Raw genomic sequence first — 23,090 nt, forward strand, 5'->3', positions numbered from 1 at the left:
GGAAAATGCGCAGAACAGAATTAGTTCCAAGCAGTAGCTCATTAGTGAAAATATGACATTCTGCACCATTCAATACCACCAATAAAACACTTCAAATAACACTGTTCAAGATCAATCAATCTATGAATATGATCTTGATAAGTAAATGACTCCCATAACGAAAAAAAAAATTTAAAATCAAAATTAATTGCAGAAAATCCAAATAGAGAATTTCTGACTCCTCATAGTGGGTAATTAAGTCTAATTCTATGTTCAGTAGTTTCTGTTAAAAGATTGTAACTTTGTTTTATTATTATTTATTTATTTTTGTGCGAATGAAGGTATCATTTTGGAGGATTAGTATCTTAAGGTGTCAATTCTAGAAAGAAGGCTAACTTTCTGTTTTATGTAATCCTAGTTTTTCCGTAAGAAATGAATACAGAACAGGCTTCCGATGGACCTAGATTTAGTGGAGAAATCCATCAATGTCTTGGAACAGATAGATGTCTATTAATATTCAGAGCAATCTCACCAGTTTTGTTGTGAGGAGGTAAAAAGTAGACAACTTTGTCAAATAGGATTATATCAGAAGTAGAAAAAAGTCTAAATATATTTCCAGTCAAATACCTGAACCTCTCACGACTGCCAAAGCTGGTGTCAATGTAGAATGCAAACCTGTGAAGTCATCAAGCCCGGATTTACTTATGAAAACTCTGTCATCAAGTCGATAAAGTCCCCTACGTTGATAAGGATACCAAGTTATATATGTCTCCAAACTCATGTCAGGATTTACTACTGGGTATACATGAAACACATCATCAACATTCAAGATAAAACACATTAACGTGCATGACTACTCAATTTTTTTCCATAGTCAGTTTAAATTTGCATTTTCATAGTCAGTTTACATATGCCTCATAATATGCTTAAAGAAGCTCATATTTACAATTATGTACATTTTCCAAAAAATCATAACACAGTTAATAAGGCAGATAAAAACAGTTGCATAATTCGTGTTGGTGCAGTAAATATACGAAGGCAATAAGTAAAAAAGTAGCTTCTTGGTTACAACCTGAGACCATAATCCAAAAATGCACCTTTTGAAAAATCTGCATCTTAATTAACATCTTGTTTTATGATGAGGTGGAAAGAACCTGTAGACTAAGTAATATTCCTAATTAGCTAACTTCCTCATTGGTATCCATGAACGACAACTGCATAAAAGTCCATTCATTAAAATGACTAGGGCTGCACAACGGGTAGAGTGGGTAGGATATGGCATATACCCGCCACCCTACCCGTTTACTGGCGGGTAAGAAAATTTTTACCCGCCACCCTACCCGCCATTAAACGGGTAAGATTCTACCCAACCCATTCTCTGGCGGGTCGGGTAGGGTAGGGTGGCGGGTATAACCGTCTATATCACCTGCAATACACAGCAACAGAACCTGCTCCTGCCATCTCAACAGAGCCTCAACCACAAGTATAAACATGTAAAGAAGACCATGAACACTACTACGAAGTAAGCAAAATCTTCCGTACGATCATCATTCAATTCAATCATAGGACGATCACTACGACACTGTCGAGTATATACTTCGAGCATAGTACGACTCCAGTAAGGCTTTTACAACATAGTACGACTCCAGTAAGGCACATACCAATACAAGGAACCATTTGTTTGAACATTAATTCCATGTCCATCGAGTGGAATCAGTGGTACCTTATCAATAGTTCTCCATGTATCGTCTCGTGGTGTTAACGACTGTAACTGGGCGCCTGTCTTGAAATAAGTCCGCTGTCAACAAAACCAATTCATATTGACCAAAAGCTCTTCATATTGACCTTCTTCTTCAATCATCATCTACGATGATGGAATAAGTACTAAGATCACCAAATAAATCTGCATACAAGTTATCTCTTGTTAGATTCAGTCATAATAGTGAACGATTTGATTCAAAGTTCAGTCATAATACCAACATCAAGTAAGAGATATCACAACATCCTACTATGGAATACAATATCACAACAAGTTCAGACTTTTGGTTCAGTCACAATATCAAGTAATATCACAATATCAAGTGTTGTTTTAAAGATATTTATAAGTATACACATGCATAAGTTTTCCAAATTTTAGTGAAATATCACATTGCTGCTCTCGACAATTTCTGATATCATAAAATCTAAAATTTAGGTACTCATTCAACATATATAATCACTAATCAGGTTGCCAGATGTGAGTAACAATACTAATCTGGAGCTGGCAAAATTAGACTTCAACACATGCCAAGAACAGCATCAGCTCGAGTGGCTCAACGTACAAAAGTAAGCAACTAAAGTTGTGACAAATTATCAACTGAGCACGGTAGCGTGTTTCCGTTTAACATGCAAGTTCCTTGACTAGAAATGGAAAGTTCTAAACAACATTCAAACTTCCACCAGTACTTCCCATAAAGAAGCACAAATGGATACAGACAGATAAAGAAAATGCCAACTAAGTCGTTTCGCAAACATAGTGAAGACAGATTAAGAAAAGCAAACAAAAGAGTAAGGAAACCCAAATGTAGGAATGTTGTATACCTGATTCTAAGACGTCATCCTCCTTCTCTTCAGCTCCAAATGTAGATGGATCCATATCAATCGGTGTCCTTAACCAGTTTTGTAGGAGAATCAATGCTTCCACAGTTTGGGGTTTTAAAGAACTTCGGAAATGACCAAGTATTCGCTTTCCAGTACTGAAAGCAGATTCACTTGCAACTGAAGAGACGGGAATAGCAAGTATATCTCTTGTTATAAGTGATAGAATATCAAATCTTGCAGCATTGATTTTCCACCAAGTGAGTATATCAAACTTCGAACCATTTTTGTTGTCTTTTGTTGGTGAGTAAATCTGTTCCGATAAGTATCTGTCCACCTCTGATTTGTCAACATCCTCCGTTATAGATAACTGTGTTTTACGTTCTTCTCTATGGGCCTTATGTCTTCTCTTTCTATGTGACGTAGAACTACAACTCTCTTGACTAGGACTACCACCAGTATCACCTACAGACTCCGACGAGGCTAACACACTTCCTACACCTATATATTCTGCCTTATAAGCTGTGAATAATTCATTAAAATCCTTTTTCACTTCATCTAACCAATTGTTTACCAATCTTTGTTCGTCCAAGGAATATCATGCACAATCAGGTCTTCTAGTATTACTTGCAGTCCACGTTCTTTTTCTCTTGGGTCAAGAAGCACAGCAATAAACAATAAAGGATTCATGTTCTTATGCTCACCCCAATACTTGTTGTATTTAAGTAACATCTTCTCACCCATATGGCTTAAGTGAGGATCATGATGAGAATTTTGCCATTCTTTTAACTCTCCACGTACATCACAAATTTCCCCCAAAAATGTATGCGAAGTGACATACGTAGAACCAGAAAACTCAACAGTGGCTTCAAAAAATACCTGTAGAAACAGTTTTAATTGTTATTGAAACTTCATATACAGATCATATTAACTCGTAAGCAAAGACCAAAACATCTAGACAACCACATATTATTGCAAGACCAAGAAAAGCAGTTCATCCGAGTGAAAGAATTACCAAGAACATAAACAGCAATGAGTACATATTATTGCAAGACCAAGAAAAGCAGTTGATATAACAGCCTTCTTTACACTATAGAACAAAAGAATCGCCCAAAAAAACTCATGAAGAAGAAACCTATGCGTGTTACTTAGCTGTAGAATACATGAGCACGAAACAAAAACGAATTTGAGATCACTCTGCCTGTAATGACATCTAGTTATTATAAACCCCTTCCATTTGTAACTAACCAAAATAGAGAAAATAGTCCAACCAATACTGTGAACTATAACCTTGTTTCTGTTTTTTAAATGTTTCTGAAGCCAAACTAATTTTATCATGCCAAACTCCATGCATCCATTTTTTGTAAAGGTTTGTGTCATTTGATATCCAAGAACTAAAACATAAACCTAACAAACATAACAGCGTCCAATGTTTGTTCTTACAGTCTATATCAGCAAGGTAAAATTGTAAATAAATTTTTGCTCAGATATTCTTATGGATCATTGAGACCTGACATCTGGCAAATACTTACTCCTCATTGCAACAAATCCGTAGAATTAATGGCAAATAGACATCACAGATATGAAACGAAATAATTGAATTCCAGCAAAGAAATTTTAAGGCATTCTTAGAATGAATAAAATTGGGGTGTCGGAACGATTCATATAGAGGAGATGATAGAAATGCTCCACAATCTTCATCACATCAGTTGTTAGAGGTTTCGAGAGGAGCTCAAAATCTAAACCATATGATTGATTCATGGTCAAATGGGAGCATTATGAATGGGCAGCATTCATATGATATTGCAAGAGAAGCTTCGAAATATAAACTACTGATAAACTAACCAAAGAACGAAATATAAACTACTGATAAAATCTTTAAAATACCTGTAGAAACTGAACTAGGACTCGAGCATTAGCCCAGTCATACTTTTCAGGAGCATGCACGCGAGGCTTTTTCTTCTTGGCTTTTCTTCGACCAGATAAGGGAACTTCATCAGCATCAGAATCAGAAGAACTGGATTCATCAAGAAAATCAGTACTGTCAATATCATCAACATTAACACCCATTACTGATTCATCGGGAATATCGAAGATAAACCTCTCATAAAATGATTTATCAGATCGTCCTAGCCTTATAAAGACTTTTTCGTATTTTTCTGCTGCATCCAACATCAAGCAAATGGAGTTCCATCTTGTTTTCACGTCTAACACTAATCCCTTTTTGTATTCCATTCTTTCAATAAATAAGGCATCTAAGAATTTCTTCATTCTAGCAGGAGAGGCCGTGACGTATTTAACCACCGACATGATTCTGCTCACTGAAGTATGATATTTCTTCAACCCATCCTTAACAACTAAAGCTAATGCGTGGGCAGCACACCTTACATGTAAATGTTTACCTCCTACAATTGACGATCCCCAACTTACAACTTTCTCTTGGACATATTCAATTGCTTTTTTATTTGCAGATGCATTATCGAGCGTGATGGTGAACACTCTCTCAAGACCCCACTCTATCAAACATTTCTCCAATGCTCTTCCAATATGCTCACCTCCATGACTAGTAATTTGACAGAAACATATTATTCTTTTGTGTAACTTCCAGTGGTCATCGATGAAGTGGGAAGTAACCACCATGTAGTTGTAGTTCTGAATGGATGTCCATGTATCGGTTGTGAGACAAACTCTAACCTTGTTCGACTTGAAATAGTTCACCAAATTGGCTTTTTCACTCAAAAACAGTCCACAGATATCACGATAGATGGTCATCCGCGATGGAAGTTTGAACCTCGGCTCAAGATATCTACAAAATGCTATAAATCCTTCTCCTTCAACCATTCGGAAAGACTGTTCATCTGTGATGATGAACTTTATCAAGGCTCTCCTACATCCATCTTGACAGAACGTAACCCCAACTGTTTGTTGCTGATCTCCTAGATTGCTAGGCTGACCGAGAGAGTCCAACTGCGCAGCTTCTAGTGACTCCAAATACTTCCGACACTTGGTCAAATGCCAGTTCAAATTTGATGTGCCATACTTCTTACCACCAGTCCTATATTTACCACCTTCACAGTAGTTACATTTCCCCCATTTAATACCAGCTTCATCAACACTCTTTTGGAAATGCTCCCACACCGAAGATGTTCTTTTCCGCTTCATACTTTCCCTGACCTCAGGTTGAGAAGATGGTGGAGGTGGAGGTGGCGGAGATATAACAACCCTGACCCTTTGTTGCACGGATTGAGATGCATCTTGAGAGGGAATAGGAGGTCTCGTTGACATCAATTCTGTAATCTCAACCATGCTTCCTCACTAGAAAGAACAAGTGATATGAATAGAAAGCAAAAAAAGTTAACAGGCTTCAAAGGGTCCTAATAACAGCACTGAAATCTAGAGAACAACACTGAAATCTAGAATTAGACAGTAGTTATATCCGTCTGTTGGTTAAGATACCCTTGGAGAATTAGAGGGTTCTATTGGTATCGATGATAGTGCTATTCTGCGTTGTATTGACTTGGAATAAGGAATTTGAGACTCATGTATAGATATTTATTGGGAAAGTGGCATTCGAGATATTCTGCAGACATACAAGCATTGTGGAGACAAGTTATTTGCGAGAAAACATATATACTGGACTCCAGTGTCAACTGTCTATTTAAACTACAAAACAAATCTCTCCTTTTCTCACCCACCTAGCAAAGGTCTTAAATGTACTCACTCACCTGACATGATGCTAATGTTCAATCAAACCAATGATTTTCATTAATACTACTATTACTGTGAGCGGAATCTAAAGCTAATTCAATTACTTTAGATAAACCTTTAAAGACATGGGTGTCACATAATCAAAATCTCACTGAAATTGTTTGAAATATTGATAATCTAAACATTTAAAGACATGGGTTTTAGATAGAAATCATGAAGAGAAAATTTATCAATCAGTTTACATATGAGTTTAGATAGCAATACAACATATAAAAGAAAAACCCATTCAAATTATTAAAAAAATTATTCAAATTTTCACCTGAAAATTAGTTTGGATTTCAAATTAGGAGGAAGAACCACTCTCTAAACCCTTCATTAGCTTTCCAAACTCAGATTCCTCATATCCAGCAACATGCATGAAACATTGAAACCTTATGATTTTTGAATCAATTTAACACAAAAAAAATGAAACAAAATGAACTTTGAAGTTAGATCTTACCTTGAATCAACCTATTAAAAGGTTCTAAACGAGATCTGATAACAGATTTGAAGTTCTAAACGAGATGTGAGAGGTACTGGTAAACGAGATTTGAAGTTCTAAACGAGAGTTTCTCTGCAGAGATAAAACGAAAACTGAATCCAGTTTTTAGTTTTTTAGTTTTTAGTGTTGTAGGAAAATATAAAGCAACGGCAGAGATCAATAGTTGAAAGATCAACGGCAGAGATTAAACGAGAACCAACGGCAGAGATCAATAGTATAAACAGGCGGGTAGGGTAGGATAATTTCGAGCTTTACCCGCCACCCTACCCATCTAGCGGCGGTTAAGAAATTTTTTACCCGCCACCCTACCCGCCAAATAGTGGATAGGGTAGGATACGGTTAAAAAACTGACGGGTAGGGTATGATTGGCGGGTATGAGTAGGGTATGTGCACCCCTAAAAATGACGATTTGTGCTGCTATGGTGCGCCATGTGAAACATTGTTCCCAATAGGAGGCCTAAGGAGGGTGAGGGATGCTACACTCCAAATCACCAACTAACGTAGTGAAAATTGATATAAGAGCACTACAACTTAAGAAAGTAAAAAACAGCTTTCATTTCTACTTTGGTTCACCTGGTTATCTGTTGTAAAGCTGATCGCAAGAAACAACCTATGCAATAAAATTCTCATTTATCAGGAATGAAAATGCAAACAACTCAAGAAAACTGAGTAAAAACAGAAGCGATTCATGAAAACTCAGTAAACAACTAAGAAATCTTCATGGGAATTTCACGTATTGCAAAGGGCAAAAGGAACAAAAATGATGGGTTACTGATAGGCACATTTTTGTGTCTTATATAATCTCAATTGTATATATTATTAGTGCTCGATTTTATATTTATTATGACTTTTTATGTCCCTGTAGGTATTTTTGGAGAAATAAGCTTTTACGGCGAAATTGGCTAAAAAAGTGGTTTTTGCGCTCGTGAGAGAAAATTACTATACGGACTCTCACTTTGGATAAGGGGTAACCTAATTACTAAGGAGTGACCCATTTCCAGGCATCTGCTAAAGGGAGACCAGCCACAGATAAGGGGGAGGTCACTTTCTTCCCAAATTCAAATAAAAAAATTGGCGGGAAAATTTTGTTCACGTCTGCATGATTTTTGGGTGATGACTCGATCGAGTTCCAGAGCGATTAAATGGCTGAAATTGATTGGGTTTACTCCCTAGGCCTAAAAAGGCCTGGTGAAGTCTTTTGTTTAAACCCAAATTGGCTAGAATAACCGGAAAAAGAAATAGAAGTCAAGTTATACACGGTTTGCTGTTGGACTTATTTTTGGAATTCCAGGAAGACTAAAGGCAAGAAACTCTTCCCAAAGATACATATCTATCTAAGGAAGAGTTTGAGATAAGTTGGAAAGCTCAGAAACACGTGAAACAATTTTGGGAAGAGATTATTGTCGTAACTGCCAAGGAAGGAAAGAAGATATTTCGAAGAGTTTGGGGGAGATTAAATCGCTCTGTTGGCTATATATAAGTTGTTGGGAGGTCAATGAAGGGTTTCGAACAGTTTGGGGAAAGTTTAGAACACCACAGAGTCGAGAAATCGAAGTTGCAGGAAGTCGAGTTCTGCTGCTACTGAAGAACACGAAGAACATTAGACCCTTCAGAGCAGTCTTTTATTTAACAACATATATTTTCTATCGTTCCTGTAACAGTCTGCAACAATTATTACTGTTAGTATTTCTCTGTAACAGTTCTTTCTGTGACAGTGCGTTTTGTAACAATTACAACTGTTACAAACACGCTGCTTCATACGTTTTTCATCTTTTAATCAACTTTTGAACCATAAACAAATATTTTGAGCAAGTGATTAATATGAGGAGCTAAACCCCATTGCTGACGCGATAGAGGAAGCTATTTTTCCAACAAGAAGTGGTATATTCTATTTTATTTATTTATTTGCAATTATTTTATGATTATTTGCTTGGTTGAAAATTGTTTGAATGATTCTTGTTAAGCAATTGTTATTTCTTTTGATAGAGCATACTTAGACCCAGGTTTTTGATGTTCTATGCTTCGGATTTAGACTTGTTATTTTGAGAATCTACTTGTTGCAATAGTTAGAATCAAATTAAACGAGAAAATTGCATAAATATAAATGTTGGGATTAAATCACTTTGAACTTGGAAAATAGTGGAATCTTAGCCTCAGTGTTCTTTTAATATTGATATCATCTTTGGTTGAGTTTGTGACAATTTTTAGTTTGTTTCTATTTTAGTTTTAGAATTTAAGTCTATATCTTATCCTTCGCAAGTCTGAGAATCGAACCACTTTTACCACTATCTACAAATTACATCAGTTACCTCAACACCCAAATCTGATAACTGTGGTACTTTGAATGCTCTCTGCAACCAATAAGTTCAAATGGTTAATTAGAATTTCGGAAACACTCAATGAATACATCAACTAAAACAACAACGGCATAAATCAAAATTTTCTGGAGTACACAAAAAAAAATCAAAGAAGATCATTACTGAATAAATAACAAAACCCACACAAAAACACCTAATCTTTTTACAGGGAAGTGACTTGATGAAGAGATTGGTTTATCAAATCAGGAAAAATTATATGAAACCATAAACCCTAATTTCACATACAAAAAATATAATAAATTGGGGGATTTATAATTAAAATCATACCCTTTAAAAAATCAAAAGCAGTCTTCATTTTGAATCGATATTCATGCGTCTCACTTCATCTTGTTCTTCGAGAAACCAAAAATTTAAAACCTAGGCTTTTTTCAAGTTGCAGGAGAACATTTGTATATGGTTTTTTCAAGCTGCAGAGAATAAAGAGAGTTCTTTGATCACAAATCACAATTTTTCTTACTATCGCCTCTTTTAGAATTTAAGTTTTGGTTTTCCATTAATTTTTACGGAGAACAACATGAACGAAATGGAGAAATTGGAAACTAAATTCGAAGGAGAGAAAAGAAAAAAAAAAAGAAATGTGAAATCGCACAATTGAGTGCAGTGAGGTTTGACCCTGGATTCTGTAGTTGCTATTTTACAGATATAGCCTTCCTAACTTCTACGTGCCAGTATACTTATTCGAGGGATAATTTGGATATTTCCATGGTGTGACACCAAAACACCCAAAAATATCTCTTTTCTTTATATTAGTATAAGATAATACAGTAGAAGAATAAATATTGATTTGCATTGCATTATAAAACAAAACTGGAAGAATAAATGACGTGCCACTGAATATTCAAGGCGCTGCGAGTGGTATGAATTAACTACCTTTTCCACATCTTCTTCCAAAGGCTCGAATGCTTGATCAGTTCGAGTTAGTACTTGCTTGCGAATTAAATTTGACGCCAGTTGCGAGCAAAAGAAGTGCTGATCCACGAATTTCACCAACATATCCACTAAGCACAGTTGAATAATTCCCTTTCCATCGTTGCGTCCTCACGTCCCATTGAAATACATTCAGTTCAGACACATTAAAAGATTCCCTCTACAATTCAAGTTAATAATAGATTAAGTATATGAACTGAGTCAATCGAAATGTAATCGGCAATTTTCAGTATATAAATGAGTTTAAATGCCTCTCTTTTCATCAGAAGTTCTGCAAACAACAACTTGTTAGATATTTTTAGTTTCTTCCTTGCCTCCATTGTTCATCATGGCACGACTCTCGGTCTCTCTAGCTTATGCTTTAGCCTTCGTTTTTGTAATCAATGTTGCATTGGCTGAGTACGAGCCATATACTTCCAATTACAAAGAAACTTCCTACGAGAAACCAATTGCAAATGCCAATGTATATCATCCTAAACCAGCTTACGTCACTCCCCCATATGTAGCTCCAAAAGTCTACCCATCACCAGCTTACGTTGTTCCAAAAGTTTATCCATCACCAGCTTATGTAGCTCCCAAATATGTTGCTCCCAAAGTCTACCCATCACCGGCTTACGTTGCTCCCAAAGTCTACCCATCACCGGCTTACGTTGCTCCAAAATATGTTGCTCCCAAAGTTTATCCATCACCAGCTTACGTCTCTCCCAAATACGTTGCTCCCAAAGTTTACCCATCACCAGCTTACGTCGCTCCCAAAGTTTACCCATCACCAGCTTACGTTGTTCCCAAAGTGTACCCATCTCCAGCTTATGTAGCTCCTAAATATGTATACCCACCACCACCACCACCTTATGTCGCTCCAAAATATGTTGCTCCCAAAGTTTATCCAGCACCAGCTTACGTCTCTCCCAAATACGTCGCTCCCAAAGTTTACCCATCACCAGCTTATGTCACTCCCAAAGTGTACCCATCTCCATCTTACATAGCTCCCAAATATGCGTACTCATTACCATCACCACCAGTGTACGTACCTCCTAAATATGTATACCCATCACCACCACCACCCGTTTACGTCGCTCCCAAAGTTTATCCATCACCAGCTTACGTCGCTCCCAAAGTTTATCCATCACCAGCTTACGTCGCTCCCAAATATGTGTACTCATCACCGCCGCCACCAGTTTATGTTGCTCCCAAAGATGTCGCTCCAAAAGTATACCCATCATCAGCTTATGTCGCTCACAAAGTATACCCATCACCAGCTTACGTAGCTCCCAAATATGTGTACCCATCACCACCACCACCGGCCTACGTTGCTCCCAAATATGTTGCTCCCACGGTTTACCCATCACCCGCTTACATTACTCCTAAAGTATACCCATCACCGGCTTACATCATTCCTAAAGTCTACCCATCACCGGCTTATATAGCTCCCAAATATGTTTATCCATCACCACCACCACCTGTTTACGTAGCTCCAAAATACGTATACCCAGAACTACCACCAACTACTTACGTCGCACCCAAATATGTCTATCCATCTCCACCACCACCAGCATACTACTACAAGTCTCCCAAACCATCAAAATATACTCCATCAGCACATTACCATAGACCCCTACCAGCACCTGCAGCTAAACCCCGTTACCCCAAGTACAACTACTAATCTCCACCACCGCAGCATTTTACCAAATACCTCCATTGTCACCTCCTTCACGTGCCCAGCCAGCAGATGTTCTCAAGGACGCAAATGCACCTACTGGTCTCCACCAACAATTACCTTTTCTAACTAGCAGCTCATTCTGTTACATCTTGTGTAACATGCATTTACCACTTTCCCCATTCACCGTTTGTTTTTAAAGTTTTGTTGCAGTTTTTATGTTTTACGGGAGTCACATTTCCAACTTCTAAAGTGAAGGTTGATTGGTTGTAGATCAACAGTCAGGGGATTAATTCCTTTTGATTTGTATTTGCTCTATGTACTAGAAATCCAACGTATATGTGTCATGACTCATGAGATTGGTTCATATATACGAGTGAATGATTTCTTGGGCGTAATAAATTTGTTATCACATTTTTCATTTCATCTATATATCTCTGCTTAATTCTTACAAGTTCTTTTTATCACCTCTGTTTTCTTGTATCATAGAATTTCCTTTCTTGGGATTTACTTTGACTCTCAAGTCTCAGCTGAGCCACCTGAAATTACTAAACCAGCGAAACCTATAGTTGAACTTGCAAGTATTTCTATAAGCAAGCCAACGGATCTGGATTCTTCAATGTTAGTCCAAGGCTATATAGTTCAGCCCATAATGTCATTTAAAATTTAGGAAACCAGATTTTTTCCGAGATATATGGAGAAAAGGAAAAGATGCAAAACTATAAATACACACTGTCTGTTTCCATTGCTGTATCAAATTCTACTTCTTTCTTCTCTCTACTCTACATACATTCCAATTCTACCACGAACCCTGTTTCTCATCAAACCTTCAGATAAATTTTGCCGCACTTGATCATCACGTCTTCGTTTGATAATGGAAAGAGAGTTTGTTGACAGAGCTTTTCAGGAATGTGGTAATGATTTGGATACGTTAATCAACAGGATAACACAACTAGACATCGGATCATCACAATCCGTTGTTCCCCAGCTACCATCATCATCATCTCAACAAGTAGCTATTTCATCTTCTCAAGATTCTATGCACCCTCCTCATCCAAGAACCGGCTCAGAATGGGTTGAACTATTTGTGCGTGAGATAACGACCGCTTCTTGCATGAATGAAGCTAAAGAACGTACCTCCAGGTTGCTGGAGGTTCTTGAAAAATCCATGAACGGGAGCGAGGCAGTAAAGATTCTTGAGAAAGAGAATTTGAAGTTGAAATATGACTTGGAGAAAGCGACTGGTACTAATATTATCTTGAAGAGGGTCGTGCTTACATTACTTGAACAACGCGGTGGCGTGAACAAAGAGTTGGAGAAATTGAGACAACTTGTGGCTCAGCAGGAGCAGAAGTCGAACGAGCTCGAGAAGAATAACTACGTGCTTAAGATGCATCTTAACCAGGCAATGATGGCGGCACAAAGCAAAAACATCCCAAGTAACTACCGCCCTGATTTGTATTAAACCCTAGCTAGGTCCGGAATGTAAATTTAATAAGAAATTCAACTGTTTTTCTTAATAGAACAAATTTGATTGTTTTTCATATCTGATCAAAGCACAACTCCTGCTGCAGACTGCAGCCTAGTTAGTAAGTTCGCGCGAATTTATCCGTATCACGAATTTTACCGTCTTATTCGCGTACGTTTGCAACTCCGAACCCAAATCGTGTATTATGTGGCATTCCCGGATTATTCGCGAATCGTTCACGAATTTTACGTATCCCGAATGATACGTCCGCTTAATTCGCCATAAATTCTTTAGCTTTTACTTTTCAAAGACTCCATTTTTTGGGCTTTACTGCCTCCCGAACATACACGACCGAATATTAGACGTGTTGTAATTTTTATGAAACAAAAACGACTGAAGAGATTTGAAGGTGAAGGTGAGAGAGATCTCAAACTCACTAACCAAGCATCTAAACCACCATACGACGTCCTCTTGGATAACTAATGTTGTATATATTATTAATATTATCATATTGAGTTTATTTTTTCCTTAAATAACTCACACATATGCATAAAAATTGGTATATGACCTTATAAATACAAATTATTTGTTATATATAGATACCGAATTTTCAGAGCCGAACTCACATTTATAAATCGAATTATACCGTACGTATGTCGTTCCGAATTAATGACGAATCACGTCCCGTTGACCGAATTTTGGACCGAATCTGGATTTTACAAAACCGTATAATACTCGTACGTTTGTCGTTCCGTACGTTTGCCGAATCCCGAATTGCTAACTAGGGACTGCAGTAGTAGTAAAAGAACGATTTTTTGGGGACCATGGTTTTTTTGGGAACCATGGTCCTATTAGGCCACCTACCCTATAATTATAAAGGGTATCCTAAAGCATTGAAATGACTAATCTACCCTTAATCTAATTTAATTTACAACCAAACCAATAACCACATATATATATATATAACCACCACCACCTCCCACCATCGCCGATTACCACCACCACCTCCTCCGATTATCACCACCACCAACCACCGATTACCACCACCACCACCGCCCACCACCGCCGATTACCACCACCACCACCTCCGATTATCACCACCACAAACCACTGATTACCGTACCACCTCCGATTACCACCACCACCACCACTATATATATATAGCTTAATTTAAAACATTAACAAAGATATTCTCACAAACCCATTACTTGTCATTCGTTTTTGGTTGAATAAATGAGAAGTTGAAAATGGAAGTTGCAGAGAGGTTTAATGGAGGGTTTTTTACAGAGAAAAGTTCGGTTATCAAGAATTAATTTTTTCTTAACCGAACTCAGAGTCCGATTGATATGCAAAAAAATACTTTTAACCAAACTCCTTGTATTAGAACAACACAAGTCCATAAGTTCGGTTCCTTCGCAAAATAAGGATATCACCGAACTTTAGTTTACGAAAATAATGAGAAGTCCACAAGTTCGGTTTGTTCGCAAAAATATTAAGTTTTCTTTATAACCGAACTCTACCTTTGAAACTTCGTAACCGAAGTCTACCTAATTCGCCAAGAAATAAATTTCGTAGTAACCGAACGTTTGCCTAATTGCATATACGCATATATAAGCCCAGTTCGGTTGATTCGCAAAATGCGTTGAAGTTTGCGAACCAACCGAACTTCTAACACCAGGTTACTTTTAACCTGCAGTTCGGTTGGGAATTTGGTTGCGTTGAAGTTTGCGAACTAACAGAACACACAAGATGTACCCAAATAAATTGTTAAGTTCAAAGTTCGGTTACCTACCATTTTATCCTAGGTAACCGAACATTACACTTTACGACCAAAACCTCCATCAACGAGCGAGTTCGGTAACCTGCGTGTTTGGAAAACGTAACCGAACTACACTTTCAGTTGTGTTCGGTTACATGTTCTTGACATATGGTAACTGACCTGGCCCAAATCTACATAAAAATTTTCATTTTTTTTGAAAGTTTGAAGCAATTCAACCAACATTATCTAAGTTTGAAGCCTACCTGGGTACCCAAATACCCTTCCTCCGGTTGTGGTTGGTAAAATCCATCGTTTTTCATGTTTTCCTTCTTCATCTTCTCTAACTTTACTCTCTCAATAATTCTACTTCTTTAAACAAAAAATCATCTGATATTTTAATCTCACTAATTATCTTTAACTTAATCATCTCACTAATCATTACACTAACTATTATTAACACTAACTAATCATCACCCAAAATTAATCAGGAGGGTAATTTAGGTATTAATATAAATATCTAGATAAGAGGTGACCTAGATTTACTTCTAATGTCTTTACCCAAAATAAAACCATGGTCCCCAAAATATCTTTCTAGTAAAATATTCTATTCATCTCTGTAAAAGCCCAAGTTTCTGTACACACAGGATCCAATTCCTGTAAAAAGTTAAGCCCCAAAAAGCCAAAATTCCTAAAACAAATAGAGAGAAATACTTCTGAAAAGATAACTGAGCCTTTTATGATGAGTAGGGTTTTAACAGGAAAAGGATTTTAGATGTGTTTTCAAGGCATTACCGAAGGAACTTTCACTGTTCAATTTTTTTTTTCCCGGCAATAGATTGTTTGTACTCTAACAAAACATGGATGAGTAACTGAAATTGATCCTAAAAAGAAGTATGTGCAAAATGATTTCAAAAGGACTCCAAACTTCTTACCTAATATGGAATACTTGAGATATTGCATCAGTAAGAAGGATTGCCGCTTCTTTTGTCTGGCCTGTTTTCCAGACCCTAAAATCAGATCCAAACCAACCCCTGCTTTTCCACCCTTTGAGCAAACTCATTGAGAACGGTCCTTGAACTTTATCAGCTTGGTCTATATAATACCATATCGAACTTTCAGGGTTATCAAGTATTAGGTTTCCACAAGCATCGCCGTCGTCGTCGTCATCATCTAAATCAATCACCACAATATTTCCTTTCTTATCCTGATTTTTGTTGTTTGTTTCATTGTTACACTGCTTGTCATCCTCTATTGACGCTTGTTGTTTCGCATTGCCACCGGAATGAAGTTGATTCTTCTCTTCCTTAACAACGAAGATTTCCTCATCAGAAACATATGCTGCAGCTATCATCACAAACAAAGAAGAAGAAAAGAAACCATTAGTTAAATCCTGTCAATAACTCCAAGCAGACATAATCCTGTCAATATCTCCAAGCAGACATAGGCGTCAAAAAGCAAATAAGAAAATGAATCAATCCAAGTCTTGTGTTTCAAAATAGAGCGTCATTTTCGAGATCCTTTCTGATTCATTTCCAGGAGACGTTCACTTCTAACTTGTCATCTGGTAGAATCTAACATAGAATCTCTCATTCAAATGGAAATCAATGTGGATGATTTAAATAAAGGTTTACAAATAAGTCGGCTACGCAATAAATTCACTAACCTTCTACGTTCTCAGAGGATCCGCCATTAACAATTTCCCGGTTTCTATCTCTATTCCCCGTGTTTAGTTGAGCCACAGCATAGGCAGCACTGCTACTTATGCCATCTCGACCTAAAAGATGAGAATGGCATATAAATATAAATAAAGATATACACGAAAATACTATAGAAGCCCATGTTGCAACTGATATTGACCTTCCTGCTCAAAAGAAATCGACAGTTGACCAAAGTTTGCACACAAGTTGAATGTCAAATGTAGTTAGATCAAATTCATTACCTTGTAAATTATTAGACACTCCAGCAGCAACATTTCCCCCATTTGGAACTTCATTCGTAATTAGATCTGATTGAGCAACTGCATAAGCAACACCATTGCTTTTGCAATTGGGACCTGGATCAAGAAAAGAACGACAAAATAGTAAGCAAGAGTAAGTGTGAAAATACTGATGGTACAATATTTCTAGTAATGGAGTTGTCTGACTTGCAAAATTACAGTCTCCATGTTGAAGACATTAATGGTAATAAAACAGGAAGACGGCCTTTCAATCTATAATAAATTTCTCAATAGCAGCTTCCACATCAAGAAAGAAATTTAATCATAGCAGAAACTTGCCCTAGATGCACATCTGTAGCTGACTTTAGCTCTGATATGTTTTGTGTTCAATATAAAACAAAGCTAAGTTTCCAACATAAGCATTTATGTGCATATCAACAAGTATTCAAGATCTCATCACTAGAGAAAGTGCTGATGTAGCATTAACAAAATCGTGTGGTGGTGATTTTAAAAAAAAAGTACGGTTACAAAACTCTACTTCACTAGTCTGGCATGTATAGGTGACTATATGTAAAGAATGTCCATATGTATTGTCTGTGAATTCCCAAGGTTTACTCATTAAGAAAAATGAGATGGAAGAATCACTTCTTTGTAGGACCGAACAGGATAATACCTTTATTAAATTAAGTAATAGAGACAAACATCCAGACCTTCTAAAACTACAAGAAAATAAAATGACAAATAGCTAAGCAATCATATACCTGCATGCAAACTTTCTCCATCTTTGGGACTAGATGAGGTTTCTTTTTTGGACTCGTCTTCAGGAGATCTTGAATCCCTATAAGTGATTGATCTAGGTGAATATTTGGTTTTAAAGTTTTCATCTCCAGGCAACTCAGCAGGAGGCTCGGCCTCAATTTCGTCAGCAATTACTAGTGGAACTTCTTGTATCAATTTCTCCTTTTCAGATGATGACTCAAGTAACACCCTCCTCTCAAGGTACTCAAAACGCGTAGGATCCCCAGCAAGTCAAGGGTAACGTTACAAGAATACTTGAAAAGAAAATCACAAAAATTATAAAATGCTGCCCAGCTAAAAAGATGACAGTCAGCGAGGAAAATACTAATGGGTGAGAGATGAGGGATCTCTCTCATGAATAGACATGAATAGGTATATAAGCTATAATGGTGGAAGAACCTTATTAAGTGCCCTGAAAAAGGAGGGAAGGGGAGTAAGAGCACAATTGTAGTCATGCTGTGGTAAGCTTTTACAATTTCATGTATTATTAAAGAAAGACTGTCATGAAGGATATTCTCTTTGCCATCCCTTCTCACTTGCTCGGTCAATCAGATTTTGTAACAGGGCAAGCTCTCTTTCAATCCACTGAAAACAATTTGTAAATTAAGATAGGCAACAACCAGAATAGCATAAGCAATACAAAATAAAAGTTTCAAGAAAATGTTAAAATCTACAATGCGCGGCTATATATGAGAAATTTAAAAGTGGATACTGCCACAAACGGATTTTATTCATCAACAGTTAAAGACCTCTTACAAAACCTTTTTGAATTTAAAATGATACTCCTGTCCAGCAGGTTTTTCTTTTGCGTTTTTTATTTGGATTCTGCCGTTCATTTTAGGAATCCTCTAGTATACTACTGTCATATCATATAATCAAGAAAAAGGAAACCTCACACAATTGAGTCCTGAAACCAAAATGGAGAAAGTTACCACCATACTTCAAAATTTTTACCAAGGTTCAAGAAGCTTACATGACATGTGATATCCTGGTGCAGAACTCTGGCCTTCCCTTCAACATACAACTGCCGAAAGGCAAATAGGGAGAAAACTGTAAGTATCTGATCAACAGACATTTAACAGAATACATGAAAACGAAAAGTTTTGTGATATCCCAAGTCAGTTAGCAGTTTCACGACGAGCACTATTTTTATACCACAGAATTATATGGCTCATGTATTACATAATAGCAATCCGATGAAAATAGTTGGGATATAATCTAGCCAAGGACGAGAATTTTCTAAGGTAATCAATGGAGTTTCACACAACTGGTTTACTATTGTTTAGTTGCAACAATAACAGAGACAATATACTAATATGATTACTTCGTTAGGATCTGTTTAAGAAACCGTGACTTCATGATTAGGAGATTAGAATGATGAATTACTATTTTGGAATTTCATATAACATTTGCAAGTAACTATAACAGGAGACAAGGAAAGTTAAAACTTACAGTAGTGAGCCTCTTCATCTGACCGTCTTTCACACGCTGGCGTAGGTCCTCACACTCTTCCTGCAAACAACACAAAAGCAGGTTGACATAACAATTCAGATTATTATTGATGGGATCCCTAGGAACTAGAAATCTAGAACTTGCATCAGCTCAATTCAATAATCAATAAGATCGAACGAGAAATAATCTCTTCATGAGGCGAGAAAAACATCCAAGGGCATCTCACACGCTATCTTTTTGGATCATTATATTACCTTGAGTTTTTCTTTTCTTGGTCCAACTTGATAAGTCCATAAGCAGGGTTTCTCTGAGAACATTAATTAGGGATAACTCTAAGTCGACCAAAATTCTAAATAATTCTGTATGACTCTGGACAGTAAAATTCTATATACTGAAAAGTTAAGCAATCTCTTGGATAATAGGTCTACAATCAGTAAAACATGAGCTTCAACCAACCTGAAATCTAACAACAATGTAAATGACATAAACACAGCATTTGTTCTGTACTGTCATCTGGCTCAGCAGAGTCAGTACAGTTGTTAACTTAATGTGGAAGAAAAAGCAGTTATACCTCAGTAAAATCATCATCTGACAGCATGCGTATCTGGACACCGTCACTCATATTTGAGAGTTGCAATATAATTCCTGTACAGCTGTCACCCGCCTCTGAATCCTTCTGTATCCCTGAGGTACAGCAAATAATATATCAACATTATATATCCCTGAGGTACAGCAAATAATATATCAACATTATCATATGCATGGGCACATATGCAGATTTGTTCACCATGGAATGTATAATTCCAAGAGGGGGTTGTTGTCTAGCAGTTGAAAGTTTAATCCAGTCATCCAGCAGAACATCTACTTAATTACATTGTAATACTGCCTAACCATTATGTCACTACTGGAACAACCTTCGGATTTCCATAAAGCATCTCAGGTGTACCCACAGTATGTCCCATATTTGAAACTTACTGTGTGACCAAAATATCGGGAAGGGCACCCTAACCTCTCACCTGTTCTTTACAAAATCATGACATTTACTGAATACACAGTGTGGAGATATCATGCGCTGATGAGATTTAATATGTGCCACAGTGGTGGCAGAATTTAACTTCATTTAACATAGAACATACCCTTCATATTTGAGATGCAATTGGTGTGGGCATAATGTCAGCAGAAGAAGAGTGAACGAATTTATAGATAAAATCATTCTAATCAACAAATACATCAACCTACCAGTAACTTGCAGAAGCTGGTGCGAAATTTTCTGGAGATAGTCATTAGGGTCACTTTTGACCCTCACAAAGCTCCCAACTACTTTGTCATCAAAGGTATCAAGATCTTCTGACAGCTTCTGAACCAAGCTCCTTTTCAAGTAAACCAACTTGATGTTTTGAGTTACTACAGAAGCAAAACAGCTACGTGGAGCCACCTTAATTCCCATTGTCCCATTTGTCTTGTCCAGTCCCCTCCTTCTTTTTCTTTTGCGAGAATTTGAAGCACCTTCACTCTCTTCCGAGTTATCGCTCAGCTCATCCTCTGATGACGAATCTTGCGAAGCAAGTAAATGAGGTTCCAACAAGTCATGAATTTTATTCTTGTGCACTATCCTCTTCCCTAAAAGAGAATAAAGTCTTTCATCACATGTAACCCTCTTCTTTTTTTCTCGACCAATGAGATTGTTTCTGGTTATATATTCGCTGATGATGCTGTTCAAATCATATATATCACGAGCCTGGCTTGGATCCTTGCCAATGGATATAAGAAATTCTATGAGAGATGCTGACCCCCACCCAATAAACTCCCTATTATTTCTTATTGTTCTTTTCATAGACGTCAGTGCAGGATGTGGAACCCCATTGCATAGATCCATTGACGGTGATGGTAGATCCCCCATATATCTTCAAATCTGGATACAAAATGTTCATCCACTTCAAAAAGTTTGTCTGAATCAAACGTTTTCCATAGCCCTCTTTTTTATTGCTGTTGTAGCCAACTTTTTGATTGCCAACTTGCTCCTTGTCTGTAAAATGGAGATCTTGTAAAGTAACGCCTTCCACGTCCTTTATTAGATCCCGGTAGTCCTTAAACAGTCTCTCGTATGTTTCCCTGTCCTTAAAATTTATCTTGCCCTGCAAGATAATAATTAATGATACCTGCGGATAAGGTGATACAGGGTACAGAAGTCAGTATACTGAGAGATATTACAGTTTTGTCTAAATATGATCAAAGCACGCTTAGGAAACAACCATACCCCATCAGAGTCAAATCAACATTTTTATTAATATAAGAAGCTTTAAGCATTGACCACAGAAGCTCTGTTTCTCTCTGAACTTCACAAACTCCGCACACTTAACACAACGTTTGCATACAGCTTTTCCGACAGCCAACAGAATGAAATTCTGGACCTCCACCACAATTGAAGCAGCAATGCGACTCTACCAGATTTAAATCGACACTTTAGAATAACGCGAAGTATGAAACATGAAAAAGTTGTGGTGTTACTTATTAGGTAGGCAGGAAAACCATCTGAGTTTTTGTGTATGACAGTACAAACAGAACTAACTTAGCATAGATGATATTCTAGATACAGATTAGATCAACCTTCTAAATTTATATAGGTCTACCAACAAATCCTAGCATTGACTTATCTCGCTGTTTTAAAATATTATATTTCTTACAACTGCCAAGAGGAATTACACATCTGCATCTTTTGGAAACATAAAATGGATATTTTCAGGATCCCATCATCGATGAGACCCAGAAAATGACAACCTTGGAGAATCCGGGTTACATATTTATACAATACAATATGTTGAATGCTTGTGTACATAAAACATAAATACTGTAAGTACCATGCTACATGTCTGTATGTGTATGTACAGAACATGAACAAAAACATAACAGAAGAGAGGTGGTGATATGCTTACTACAAATCCAGGGCTCCACAGTTCGCAAATTGAGGAACCTTTCCAACACAATCAGGGTGATAAAGCTTTACGACAGTCCCTGTAAAACAGTCACAAAGGAACTAAGTCAGGTATAAGTATCAGTTGCTAACTATAACATACTACTTTGTACATGAGAAATATTTGATGCCTATATTTAGTCATTCAGCTTAGTTTGGGATTTCTAGCTTTTTACACAGGGTGCTTGATACACTATGGCTTCTAACCACACTAATATAACATAACAAAGATCTCTACATTCCAATAATGAAATAGAAACAGCACTTTTAACATAGCTTTCAAAGACTACATAAAAGTAATCTTTTATGCTCGTAATCCTTCTAGTAGCAAACTTTAACACAAAACTTAATCTATTTGAGTTCATTCATGATAACTGAACCCAAACTGGAAAATACAAACTGACAGTAACACCAGTATATCAACAACAACACCAGCATTTTGAAAAACCCATTTCTTTAACAGTAAATCACACAAACACCTATTGCGCAACTCAACCAAAAACACCAAAACAACATACCCATTAAAAAAACTTAAGCTCATTCAACAACAAATATAACAGGAAAATTCTTAGCCTTCAAATGTTTACAAAAAAAAATTAAATTGAAACAAAATTCTACCTTTTTAAGAGACAAAAGAAGAAAATCTTCCTCCTGACAACTCAGCGAATCCCTATAAATACTAACACTAAAATCTATATGATCACTATAAAAAAATGCAGCATCACACACTAATAAAAATTAGGTTTTTAGGGTTTTGGAAGAATAATTTTCGTCCGAAATATCACACAGAGTCAGAGCAATTGTTTGCTCCGTGTGTGTTATGTTTATGGGAAAATATAATTTATTGGCATTAACCAAAAATATTCTTCGTCGTTTCAGGAAGGAATTAATATAATAACAAAAATACCCCTTCTGGAAGATGTACAAATTTTGAGACCT

At 36.9% G+C, this 23,090-nt stretch overlaps 3 protein-coding genes and 1 long non-coding RNA gene across 5 annotated transcripts; 2 read left to right on the forward strand and 2 right to left on the reverse strand.

The window, feature by feature from the left end:
- Positions 1-618: 618 nt before the first annotated feature.
- LOC113330736 lies at positions 619-9,464 on the reverse strand. Its single transcript, XR_003350463.1, has 3 exons — positions 9,451-9,464; positions 9,115-9,156; positions 619-716 (listed from the first exon to the last, which is right to left on the reverse strand). It is a non-coding gene; the product is annotated as an uncharacterized LOC113330736 (long non-coding RNA).
- Positions 9,465-10,438: 974 nt separating this feature from the next.
- On the forward strand, positions 10,439-11,773 carry LOC113346145 (extensin-2-like). Its single transcript, XM_026589756.1, has one exon. It carries the CDS (start codon positions 10,439-10,441, stop codon positions 11,771-11,773), a length of 1,335 nt encoding a protein of 444 aa, XP_026445541.1.
- An 868-nt stretch (positions 11,774-12,641) lies between these two features.
- Positions 12,642-13,232, forward strand: LOC113346232. Its single transcript, XM_026589810.1, has one exon. The coding sequence runs from the start codon at positions 12,642-12,644 to the stop codon at positions 13,230-13,232; it is 591 nt and encodes a 196-aa protein (XP_026445595.1).
- Positions 13,233-15,705: 2,473 nt separating this feature from the next.
- On the reverse strand, positions 15,706-22,994 carry LOC113292416 (uncharacterized protein At5g08430-like). 2 transcript variants are annotated; one of them, XM_026541448.1, is made up of 12 exons: positions 22,770-22,994; positions 22,114-22,192; positions 21,438-21,621; positions 20,420-21,339; positions 19,752-19,864; positions 19,181-19,240; positions 18,702-18,752; positions 18,243-18,313; positions 17,692-17,942; positions 16,934-17,047; positions 16,658-16,768; positions 15,706-16,332 (listed from the first exon to the last, which is right to left on the reverse strand). In XM_026541448.1, exons 4-12 carry the CDS (start codon positions 21,078-21,080, stop codon positions 15,923-15,925), a joined length of 1,842 nt encoding a protein of 613 aa, XP_026397233.1. In that variant the 5' UTR covers positions 21,081-21,339; positions 21,438-21,621; positions 22,114-22,192; positions 22,770-22,994; the 3' UTR covers positions 15,706-15,922. The 2 variants fall into 2 exon arrangements, with proteins under 2 accessions (XP_026397233.1, XP_026397232.1); XM_026541447.1 differs by having other exon boundaries at positions 15,706-16,338.
- Positions 22,995-23,090: the final 96 nt, after the last annotated feature.

The sequence above is a fragment of the Papaver somniferum genome, chromosome 1, assembly GCF_003573695.1.
Source record: "Papaver somniferum cultivar HN1 chromosome 1, ASM357369v1, whole genome shotgun sequence".
Classification (NCBI taxonomy): Eukaryota; Viridiplantae; Streptophyta; class Magnoliopsida; order Ranunculales; family Papaveraceae; genus Papaver; species Papaver somniferum.

Bases quoted from the DNA above. Each gene is read 5' to 3' on its own strand.
- LOC113346145 (XM_026589756.1), top strand. From the start codon at position 10,439: ATGGCACGACTCTCGGTCTCTCTAGCTTATGCTTTAGCCTTCGTTTTT.
- LOC113346232 (XM_026589810.1), top strand. From the start codon at position 12,642: ATGGAAAGAGAGTTTGTTGACAGAGCTTTTCAGGAATGTGGTAATGAT.
- LOC113292416 (XM_026541447.1), bottom strand. From the start codon at position 21,080: ATGGGGGATCTACCATCACCGTCAATGGATCTATGCAATGGGGTTCCA. The intron at 18,753-19,180 runs GTAAGTTTTAAC...GCCTTTCGGCAG, and splicing joins AGATGAAGAGGCTCACTACT to TTGTATGTTGAAGGGAAGGC. The intron at 17,943-18,242 runs ATATCCTTCATG...TGGGGATCCTAC, and splicing joins GAGAAGGGATGGCAAAGAGA to GCGTTTTGAGTACCTTGAGA.